This window comes from Sprattus sprattus (genome assembly GCF_963457725.1).
Source record: "Sprattus sprattus genome assembly, chromosome: 11".
NCBI lineage: Eukaryota > Metazoa > Chordata > Actinopteri > Clupeiformes > Clupeidae > Sprattus > Sprattus sprattus.
In genome coordinates, this window is record NC_137909.1 from 23,865,415 (window position 1) to 23,877,333 (window position 11,919).

The 11,919-nt window shown below is 44.2% G+C and overlaps 1 protein-coding gene across 1 annotated transcript in view; it reads right to left on the reverse strand.

Moving 5' to 3' along the window:
* Positions 1-11,771, reverse strand: part of kiaa1328 (KIAA1328 ortholog) — a 25,189-nt gene extending 13,418 nt beyond the window's left edge. The window contains exons 1-5 of the mRNA XM_080847192.1: positions 11,712-11,771; positions 11,130-11,165; positions 10,439-10,778; positions 9,553-9,668; positions 896-1,020 (exon numbers count right to left, since the gene is read on the reverse strand). Coding sequence (XP_080703318.1) covers positions 896-1,020; positions 9,553-9,668; positions 10,439-10,778; positions 11,130-11,165; positions 11,712-11,766 — 672 coding nt within the window. The 5' untranslated portion in view covers positions 11,767-11,771. The remainder of the gene's footprint in view (positions 1-895; positions 1,021-9,552; positions 9,669-10,438; positions 10,779-11,129; positions 11,166-11,711) is intronic.
* Between the last annotated feature and the right edge of the window lie 148 nt (positions 11,772-11,919).

The window sequence follows — 11,919 nt, forward strand, 5'->3', positions numbered from 1 at the left end:
GCGCACCCAACCCACCCAAAGGCACCATTCTGTAGTAAGGCTCGTCGCCATTAATGGGCCGGCTAAGGAAGACGAAGAGGGGAGGGGGGGGGGGGGGGTGGTGGTGGTGGTTTGATGACTCAGGGGGGAAGTTCCACAAAAGCAGGAGTACTGAGTTGTCCAGTTAACTGCACAGAGCAGAGGAACCAGAAGAAGAGCAGAACAGAACCTCTCTGTTAAACACATTTCCAGGTTCTAGAATTGGATGGATGTTCTCAAAACAGAACTCTGGGCAACTCTTACATCTTGTACATCATTGCAGAATATTCCCAAGGGTGACAAGATGTTGGGATCAGTAAAGGGATACTGGTCATCTAGGTTCTAGTAGTAATAATCAGTTACACAGAGGTGCAGGTCATTTATGTACCGTATGGATGGTCCATTTTTGACCACATGGACAGGCTACGGGTGTGGAATGTCACTCCGCTACTCCTGCTACAAGTGGAGCAAGTTGATTGTGAATTTTTATGAAATTATGAAAATAGGAATGGTAAGCTATGCCTGTGGAGCCAGACAGACAGACAGACAGACAGACAGAGACAGACAGACAGTGCCAGGTGGTCTTTTCAGACCTGACCTTACCTAACCTGAGCATCCACAGGAAGAGAGGTGGGCTTTCCGCATCCAAATAAAAACACTTCCAAACGTTCCCCCACCCCCACATACATCCCTTAACATACACAGGGGGAGACTGTCCTACCCTGAAAGGAGCACTGCTTTGGACTGGCATCTCGTTTGTCTCACTGAATAGCCAAAGAAGGGCACAAATACATCGAGGCACACACAGCATCATACACAGAGACAGAGACAGAGACACACACACACACACACACACACACACACACACACACGTTACCTTGGTGTGGGAGCGGGCCTGGTTGAGCTCGGCGATGGACTGGTTGAGTTTGTCCTGCTGTTGGGTGAGGTACTGCTGGTAGAGAGACAGCAGCTCCTGACACTCTCTGTACTGCTGCCGCAGGCCTCAGCAACAACGCCAGGGTCAAGGAGGTCAACACACACATACACACACACAGATATACAGCCGCGGAAAAAATTAAGAGACCACTTCAAAATTATCAGTTTCTCTGGTTTTACTATTTATTGGTATGTGTTAAAGTAAAATGTACATTTTTGTTTTATTCTATAACCTACTGGCAACATTCCTACCAAATTTCAAATAAAAATATTGTCATTTAGATCATTTATTTGCAGAAAAATGACAATTTGTCAAAATAGCAAAAAAGATGCAGTGTCTTCAGATCTCGAATAATGCAAAGAAAACAAGCTCATATTCATTTTTAAACTACACAATACTAATGCTTTAACTTAGGAAGAGTTCAGAAAGCAATATTTGGTGGAATAACCTTGATTTAAAATCACAACTTTCATGTGTCTTGGCATGCTCTCCACCAGTCTTTCACATTGCCGTTGGGTGACTTTATGCTACTCCTGGCGCAAGAATTCAAGCAGCTCGGCTTCTTTTCATGGCTTGTGACCATCCATCTTCCTCTTGATCACATTTCAGAGTTTTTTTATGGGATTCAGGTCTCGAAATTGGGCTGGCCATGACAGGGTCCTGATCTGGTGATACTCCATCCACACCTTTACTGGCCTGGCTGTGTGGCATGGAGCATTGCCCTGCTGGAAAAAACACTTCTCAGAGTTGGGGAACATTGTCAGAGCAAAAGGAAGCAAGTTTTTCTTCCGGGACAACGTTGTACTTTGCCTGGCTGAGGTTTGTAAAAGACCATAAGGATTGAACCAAAGCGGACTGGAGGGTCTCCTAGTTCGTCTTCTCTGATGAGTCCAATTTCACAGTAGGTGCAAGACTCTGTGGCTTGTAGGCCTCTCCAGGTCTCTGTCTAACCATCAGACGACCATGTGTTGGGCAAAGCTGAAAATTGGACTCATCAGAGAAGACGAACTAGGAGACCCTCCAGTCCGCTTTGGTTCAATCCTTATGGTCTTTTACAAACCTCAGCCAGGCAAAGTACAACGTTGTCCCGGAAGAAAAACTTGCTTCCTTTTGCTCTGACAATGTTCCCCCCAACTCTGAGAAGTGTTTTTTCCAGCAGGGCAATGCTCCATGCCACACAGCCAGGCCAGTAAAGGTGTGGATGGAGTATCACCAGATCAGGGCCCTGTCATGGCCAGCCCAATTTCGAGACCTGAATCCCATAAAAAAACCTCTGAAATGTGATCAAGAGGAAGATGGATGGTCACAAGCCATGAAAAGAAGCCGAGCTGCTTGAATTCTTGCGCCAGGAGTAGCATAAAGTCACCCAACGGCAATGTGAAAGACTGGTGGAGAGCATGCCAAGACACATGAAAGTTGTGATTTTAAATCAAGGTTATTCCACCAAATATTGATTTCTGAACTCTTCCTAACTTAAAGCATTAGTATTGTGTAGTTTAAAAATGAATATGAGCTTGTTTTCTTTGCATTATTCGAGATCTGAAGACACTGCATCTTTTTTGCTATTTTGATCAATTGTCATTTTTCTGCAAATAAATGAACTAAATGACAATATTTTTATTTGAAATTTGGTAGGAATGTTGCCAGTAGGTTATAGAATAAAACAAAAATGTACATTTTACTTTAACACATACCAATAAATAGTAAAACCAGAGAAACTGATAATTTTGAAGTGGTCTCTTAATTTTTTCCGCGGCTGTATATACACACACTAGAGCGCTGGACACACACAGGCAGAGTGCCTCATGGTCATTCACAAACACTCACTGTCTCATGGTTATACAAAAATACAGGCGTACCAAGAGGCTCATACAATTCCCCCCACATATAACCAACAACTGGGGCATGGGCATGGGCATAGACACACACACACACACACACACACACACACACACACACACACACACACACACACACACACACACACACACACACACACACACAGTGTCCCTCACGGTCATACAAAAATACACACACAAACAAGAATAAGCAACCCCCCTACAGATAAATATACACAAACCCATATGGGAGGGAGGGAGTGCACACACACAGACACATCACACACACATCTGACTGAGCCCCTCTAACTCACTTTCCCTGTAAGGCATCTGTCTCTACCCAGAAAAGCACAGAACAGCCAAGTGCCTTCAGGTAATAATTACAGCAGCCCACATCCACACACCCAGAGTTCACACCAGGGCTAGACAGAAAAACACAAAAATACAAAAGTGAAGAACTCGCACTCTTTCTCCCTGATTCTCACACACACACACACACACACACACACACACACACACACACACACACACACACACACACACACACACACACACTTATCGGACTAGACCCAGCCAGAGCACTCTGGAGTCCGTTGGTCTCTCTGGCTTCAGTAGGCCTTCAGCCCAACATGTACTTACAGCCCCATTGCAGGAAAGAAACAAGCAGACCTCAGGAAAAATAAGTCCTCTCTCAGCGATTGCGCTTTCAAACATAACACACACACTTACACATTTCAACATTCATACAGTTCTGCACACCGATCTATGTGTATTGTTCACTACGTTACAAAAAAAGCTGTCTTTTTCCACTGAACTAAATGTAAGTAAATGAACAAACAACTAACACACACTGTTAGCATTTGGATAAACACACACAGCTGTCCATAGTAGCCTCCAAGGTTTCAAGCTTGTTGTAGCAATCAAGAAGAACTAAAAAAGTGCAGAAAACAACTAAGTTAGTTTTAAAGTCTCTGGCACACACACACACACACACACACACACACACACACACACACACACAAACACACAAACACACACACAAGCTTGAGAGTCTTGCACACCAAAGTTTCCATCTGGATCTGGCTGGGCCAGAGCAGGCAGGCAGCCAGGCAGGGTGACAGGATGTTGGCACGCTTTTATTCACACTCTCTCACACACACACACACAAACACAGTCAACAGAGCAGAACCAGACAAAACCGATCTGGAACTGATAGCAAGCCTGATGGGTCCACTAATGACAGAACCCGACTCTATTTTTCCCTCTGTATCTTTGAAGACACACACACACACACACACACACACACACACACACACACACACACACACACACACACACACACACACACACACACACACACACACACACACACACACACACACACACACACACACACACACAAACACACACACACACACACACACACACAGCCCAAAACTTTTCATAGCTTGTAGCAAACTGACAAACTTGGCCAACTAAAGTCCTGAAGCATCACCTCTCAGACGCCTCAGTGCAGCAGTGCTGATATAGCATCAGAATGACAGCAGTGAGGGTTACGGACGGGACGGGACGAGACTGTTTCTAGATCAGCGCGCCCCGAACACTGCTGATGCAAGATCACAATGCTGGCTGGCCTGGGATCAAAATGACTGCTGATGCAGATCTTAAGGATGTCTGATCACAACTGTGGTATGCAAATGAGCAGCAGATGAATCATTTTCAGATCAGCATTTCATTATAGTCATTTATGTCAACCATAATGTCAAAGCAGGATGACAGACAACCGTCCTGTTGCTTCGTTCTCACTATACACTATTTCAAGTACACAAACTGCTCAGTATCAACTGCTCAAACTTGTGTGAAAAGTGTGAGGCACTTATGACCTGAGATTCAAGGGGATCTGGAGTGGATTTCAGGTGCTGCAAAGGCAGGAACTCAAACCAATGGCGAGCATTAAAAGCAGTAAAATAAAACTGCACAAAGCGCAATGTCTACAGTTAATTACACATGCAACTTTAAAAGCCCTCCTCGCCCCAATCAGCCTCCATCACAGCCTCCATCACACCCACTACCCTTGGCTCAGAGAAGATGACTCACACACGCACGCAGATGACCGCTCTCGCCAACTACGCCAACCACACCAGAGTTGAACTTTTGCGCAAAGCCCAAAGACTGTTTCAATATTAAGTGAGGCTTTGATCTCGACTGCATGGCCAAAGTGCAGGGTTTTGATGTAGCAGTGGAGGAAGTGATGCAATGCTCTCGCTGTCAGGCTGACTCACTTCGGCGGGGCAAACACGTTGCACCATACAGCATACGCATGTGCTGACTTCAGCGCTTCCGCTAATTTATTAATAAATAAGTTTAAATATGTATTGCCTATTGTCATCATTAAGGATGGAGCCAGTGGACAAATTTGACTATAGTTTTTATCTAGGCCTATTCTGCTCACAAAGCCTGAATTATTATGCTGATTCACTGAATCACATTAATTGACTCACAATTACTTAGACAAGTCAAACACTTCTAATCCTAAGCAAATATGGACCTTTATTAACCATTTAATATGGCTAAATCCTAAGCACTCAAACATTATTGTTCAGTATAGGATGCTGAAAATCCCCAAGTAAACTACCTCTGGAAATAGAGTGGTGGGTAACATCACCTGACAGGTTACAAACACACACAACAGTGCATGAAAACACACACACACGCACACACACACAGCCGTAATGTATGCTTTCACATCCCCAGTAGTGTGTGTGTGTGTACATGTGAGCAGAAGTCTGACTCGGCCTGATCGCAGCCGATATCAGTCTCTCTCCCAAGAAGCACTGGGGCATCCCACGTGGCTGCCACAGCGCGGAGCCACAGCTGGCCCCTGGCCAACGGCAGCTCTGCACCCACAGCCTCCGTATCAGCAAGGAAGATTGCAGGCGACATCTCCTCCTCCACCTCCTCGGGTTCTGCCGCTTCTCGGCCTGCTACGCCATCCAAAAATACACACAGTGAATGTGTGTGTGTGTGTGTGTGTGTGTGTGTGTGTGTGTGTGTGTGTGTGTGTGTGTGTGTGTGTGTGTGTGTGTGCGGTCTGTCTGTCTGTCGGATATTTTAGACAGCCTCTGTCAACGTGATTCACTCCCCCTGTCAGTGTGGGCAGAAATGAAATAATGAAATCTTGGCACAAGGTAGAACAAAAAACGGCATGGGAGAGAGAATATTTTTGCCCGGCCCGTGTTTGCAAGTGTGTGTGTGCGAGCGCAAGTGAGTTTGTGCGTGAGGGAGAGAGAGAGTGTGTGTGTGTGTGTGGCAAAGTAATTTGATGTGAGGACGAGCATTTACACAGGCGTCGGCTGGCCCTAAATGACTTGCGAAAGATTTGTCGTTGATTTCTTCCATTGCAAATCTGATTCGATTTAATTTATCCAGGCCGCGCGGTTTGTTACTTCCAATATTAGCATAACATTATATATCTGAAAGCTTAACTGCCTGCAGAAAATCAGTGGGATGAGAGCGAGTGATTCCCTCAATCCTAAACCCAAAATAAGGATTTGACATGAAATTACACAGGTAAAGGTATGGAGTAAAAAAGTCCGGCCCAATCACAGATTCTGGACAGAAGCAAACAAAATGGCATCTTCTGAATGTACTGTGGTCTCAGTGTTAACAGATCAGACTGCACAAGGACTAAGGGAAAGAGAGCTCATTCTAACCCTGAGAAAGTGCTTTAGCCTGAGGTGTCTGGTGTGTGTGTGTGTGTGTGTGTGTGTGTGTGTGTGTGTGTGTGCGTGTGTGTGTGTGTGTGTGTGAAAATGTGTGTGTGAAAATGTGTGTGTGTGTGTGTGTGTGTGAGAGAGAATGTGGGTGCGAGAGAATGTGTGTGTGTTTGATGACTACGTTTTGCTTCTGAGGCTCATTTTCACTTTTTAATAAAAATTCCCGGTTAAGACCAATTTTCTGCGCCCTCCGCCTGTAATGGAATCTACAGTTAGGAGACGTGGGCAAGAATGCCAAGGAGAGCCTTGATCAAATCCTAATTTCATTCTCAACATGAGCTCCTTAACTTCTTCCTGCGCACAGAATTTAAACAACGATTTTTCTCAATTCTCCCTCTCTCTCCCTCTCTTTAGCTCTCTTCCTCCTCTCTTTCACTCTCTCTCTGCCCCTCTCTCCAATATCCCCGTGATAACTCTGATCGTGGTGGATAGGAGGAAACCTGATTGTTCCACAGATTAGTCTTCATGGGTCTGTTTGCCTTTGCCTTTCCCCTCCACCGTCGGCAGGCGTTTAAAGAGGCGGCGCGTCTCGACAGGGTCTTTAAGAGCACGGCGTCTCCGTGGGGTGCTTCTGTGCACATGGTTCTCTCTGCTTGCCCACCCGCCTTACCGCCCGCCTTCCAAATCTCTTTTTAATGGAGTTTAGGACTGCGGCTCAAATGCCAAGGCCGCCAGCTTAAGTGCGTTTAATTGAGTTGTGTGTTTCTTAATTTCGCAGCTCCGCTGCCAATTGTGCAATTTGGCCGGCCGGCCATCACTCTTCCTCGCAGTCGGCACGGAGACTTGTTCGCCGGGAATAGGCCACGCCACCTCGTTCTCTTGACCCTGAGCAAAAAAAATAAATAAAAAAATAAAAATCACCGACAGGCCGGAGGAGTTGCCAGAGGTGGAGGATTGCGAGTAGCGTGCCTGATCTCTGCGGGTGTAATTGGCTGGCACAAGAAGGGCACACAGACCGTATTACTTCAGATCTCTGTATAATGGAGTGTGGCCAGCAGCATGGTCAGACAGAGTTACACGCAAAACCAAACAGCACAAGGTTAGAGAGGCAAGCATTCAAACCACAGCTCAGAATTAAAAGCCCTTAAAAAAAAGGAAAGATTTCTTACAGACCAGATTTAAAAAAAAAAAAATATCACACACCAGTACATGAACATTCAGCAGCTCACAGCCAAAACTATCCACAAACAACCAAGCATTCAACCCCCTCTTGAAGACCTTAAGAGTTCTGTTTATCTCAAGGTGAAACAACGCATTTTCAAAAACAAAAATGACCTTCCAAACCAGACCACCCTCTAAAACAATGACATTTCTGGACTGTTTAAAGCATCTGGATTGAAACACCACAACCCCCATCTGCCATAGTATCGCTCATCCCCAGAGCCAAAGACTATTTGCTTGGTAAACACTGCCACCTGCTGTTCACATAGAGTAAAACCCTTGAAGAATATAATTTTAACAATATGGATGGAGCCACTTCTAAATGCACTCTCTGGTCCTATCTAACACTGTACAAACCCTTCTGTGCTGACTAAAGATTATTAGACAAAAGTGGGCTGCAACAGACAGCTAAACTAGCCAATGACTTATACTTAATGCTGGCAATGTAGCATGCTCTACAAACTAGAGGAACTAATGGAGAACCTTTTCCTCCGATTTAGAGAACAGACAAAAGCTTTAGGGCCAAAATCAATTACAACTTCTGACATCGCTATTGGCATTTGCAAAGAGAAAAAAAGCTTTGAGCTAGAACATTGTGTAAAGATTGCCTAGCAACAGTTGTGCGAGTAAACATTTGCTACCCTGTATGAGAACATTTGATTGTTCTGAATACCCATAGGAGGGGAGCGGGTCACACTTTTCAGTTTCTTACAATGACTGCAAACACAAGTGCACTACTACTGTAGAAACAAGGCTGCCCAACATGGCGGACTACAAGGACGAGGACCTGCTCCCTACGTAGATACGAAGGGATCATTCTGAGCTAATAAAAACACTTCCTGTAAAAACAATGATGCAGACTAAATCTAAGACAAAGACCTATGGTCTGCCAGCATTATACAAAGTCATAATTCTGGCAAAACATAAATTGCCTATCCTGAGTTAGCCTATATGCAGGGTGGGCCATTTGCTGTGTCTCACACTTTGAGCCAAAGTCTCCTTTGGCTGACTTCTACACAGACAAGGCAGAAACACTTCTTCTCATCTGAGTTTGTATCATTGTATGTTTAATGTAATCAAAAGTTTAATGTAATCCGCTGTTGCCCTCTTTTCCAAACTTGACCTGAACACTTTCTTTCCGTTATGCACCAGCCTTTTCTTTCACTGCCGATATTAGAGTTGATTTTTTAAATGTTGCATAACTTTACAAAAAGACAAAGTATATGTGTGCTGACCTAGTGATGCACCCTACCTGCTGCATCTCCAAATCAAGGCAGAAAACCTGCCAGCACAGTCAACACAACACATGTGACTTGCCCCTGGTCACTATGACAACTTCCCCCCAAACTTACTCATCAACTAATTAGGGCAAATCTCAAGGCTAGTACCACCTAAGGCCATAGTTAAAGTATAAAATCACACACTACTTAGACCTCTAGCCATAGAAAAAGTCCAAATGTAAATACCCAAAGTCCAACATGTTTTATCACATGAAATGTGACATCACATAATGCTTTGGTATGCCATAGTTTTACTCTGAAAGGGGGGAAAGTGTAGAAAATTGTGCTATGGTCAGTTTCAGGTGACCTTGACTTAAAGTAAACAAAATGTTCACTAAGGGGGTTGTGTCACACAATGTTATTGAAGACTGTGCCCCTACTTCAGTGTGCCGACTTACCCAGCTCTCCCCTACTATAGGAATTACATTAATTTACAGAAGTCAAAACTCCATTGTTTTTTCGAAGTAGATTAAAGTAAAAGACTAACAAATTGCTAAATGCACTACTTAATCCTTTTCTAAATGTTTTCGGCAAAAGGATACCTTCCCTTTCGTGCACGATGTGCTGGTTCTGCTGCTCCAGTTCCAGGATCTTCCTCTCAAACGTCTCGTGCTCATCTCTCAACTTCTGGACAGACTCCTCCTTCTCCTCATTCACTCTGAGGAAACAGTATACACAGAGATCTTCAGACACATTGCCATTGCTCATTTACAACATCGGTTTCATCAGAAAACCTTAAGCTACATCAGAGGTTCCGCTAGAAAAAAAATGTGCCGGTCAAAGTCATTTTCATTTTCCGGACATTTATCTATTTATCAAATATCTATTTCTGCTTCTAAATGAGCCTATTGAAGAAAACGGCAGGCTATGACGGCAGGCTATGAAGCTTAAAGAATGGCATAATCAGGTCGTATAGAATGCAACATGTTTATTTGCCTAAGTTTACAATGGGAAAAAAAAACGTCTGTTCAAAGTGGGCTTTAATGCAACTTTGTGTCGGTAAATTGAGGGCCTCAACATGGTCATTGCTCTGACTCTGTTCAATGAGAACAGAATATTTTAGACAGTTCACCCTCATCAGTTGCGTTTGGCCTCTGAAAAAAGCTTTTAAGGCTAGTCTGCCATGTTTGGTCCTTCTAACTCAGTTCGCTCCTTGTTTATAACCGAGGGTTTGCGCTTTATTTTAAATGCAGCATATGCGCGTTGTTTAATAACTTTCAAACGGCAGAAAAGCCTGTTCCTTTAAAACATAGTAAGGGCAGTGCATGTTTGCTTTATAGGTCTAAATATTAGGGTTATTCTCATATTCCGATTGTGTTTGGGGGATGGAACTTTTAAGCAATTCCATAACTTTCCTCATCACTGTGCCAAAGTTTCCCAATAGGGACAATCACAGACTCTCTCTGCTATCATGAACAGTCAGCTTACCTGGCCAACTCCTGGATGAGGCTTGCGATACGTCGCTTGTCTTCTGGGCAGAGGTCCTTCAGCGAGGGCTTGGTCTTAGCAGGGGCCGCTTGTGGTGAGCCAAGTGGATCCTCAGGAGGTCTGTGGGTTGGAGCTGGAGACCTGGCTTTAGCTGAAGCAGGTCTTGTAGAGGGGGTTGTTTTTGTTGATGACTTCCCCACAGAGGAGAGGGCAGAACGGGACGACTGCTGGCTTTGCCCCCTCTTTGTTCCTCTCTCATGGCCTAACCCCATCTGTACCCTGCCCTTGCCCTCTTCACTGCACCCCGAGCCTAGTCTTAGGCCAGGTTTCCTGCTCACACCTGTGAGAGCAAAGGAGGGGAGTAGAATATATATGATATGCTATAACTGATAAACCACTCTAATGAAGTCATCCATTATTATAATATATACATATTGGCATTCAAAGGGGGAGTTTAAAGTCATACAAATGCAATGGAATGCCATTCATGACAGTACACATGTGTAAAAACACCTCACGTATAAACTACAACTAATGTCGCTGTAATAAATGGAGGGGAAACTAAATTACGTGATACTATTGACACTAAAGACTGTCTTGCCACAAAGACCACAGGCGAGCTTTCAGTCAAGGGAATGGTAGAAGCAGTGAAAAACGACTAGACCAACTTGTGCCAAGTTTGGCGTCTCACCTGGGACAAATACCATTGGTTGATCTTCGTCTGATGCTGTGAACGTTAAGGACATCAACAACCTACTTTCAGGAACAAGAATGCCTGCAATAGTCAAACTAATTTGCTAAATACTTTAACAGCGAGGTAGCTGACCTACAAGTGCATTTAGCCAACAAGCACGATAACTGACTGCCAAGTTCTACCAGTAAACCTGACAAAAACTGCATTTGCCTCGTCTCGTGAGTGACACACGAATGGTATTGGCAGCACAGTGTTACAAGATAAAAGCTATCAAACAAATTACCAGCCAAAGATGTCAGTTTGGCCAACAGAGCACCTCATTACTGTCGGGTAAAACTGCTACCTGAAGTTGTCGAAAATATTAAGTTAGCTGGCAAGAGCGTTATTTGGTCTGTCAGGCTGCTAGTCTCCAAACGTTAGCAAACTAAGCTAAGTTTTGGGTAGAATCCTTGCTAGGTTTACCATCTTTTTCGACACGTCTTCGGTAGACATCTACTTAATGTAGTACACTACTTTACAGGCAAAGTCATCAAAGCAAAATGCAAATCTTTACTCTGTGCAAAATAAAATAAAGGATACTGTCATTGATCCAAAAAATCCCAGATTTGTTTCCTTCCTCTGCGGCAATCGCCATGTTGAAACAACCGCCACTTCTAAGCAGATTCGAGGCGCTCCTGTGGTCGACTTAACCTTAGTCCCGCCCTTATGTTGTGTAATTCGTTGGCTCTAAAAATGACAACCTGTCATTGGTGAAAGGTTATGTCATTCAAAATATCTACCAATGACA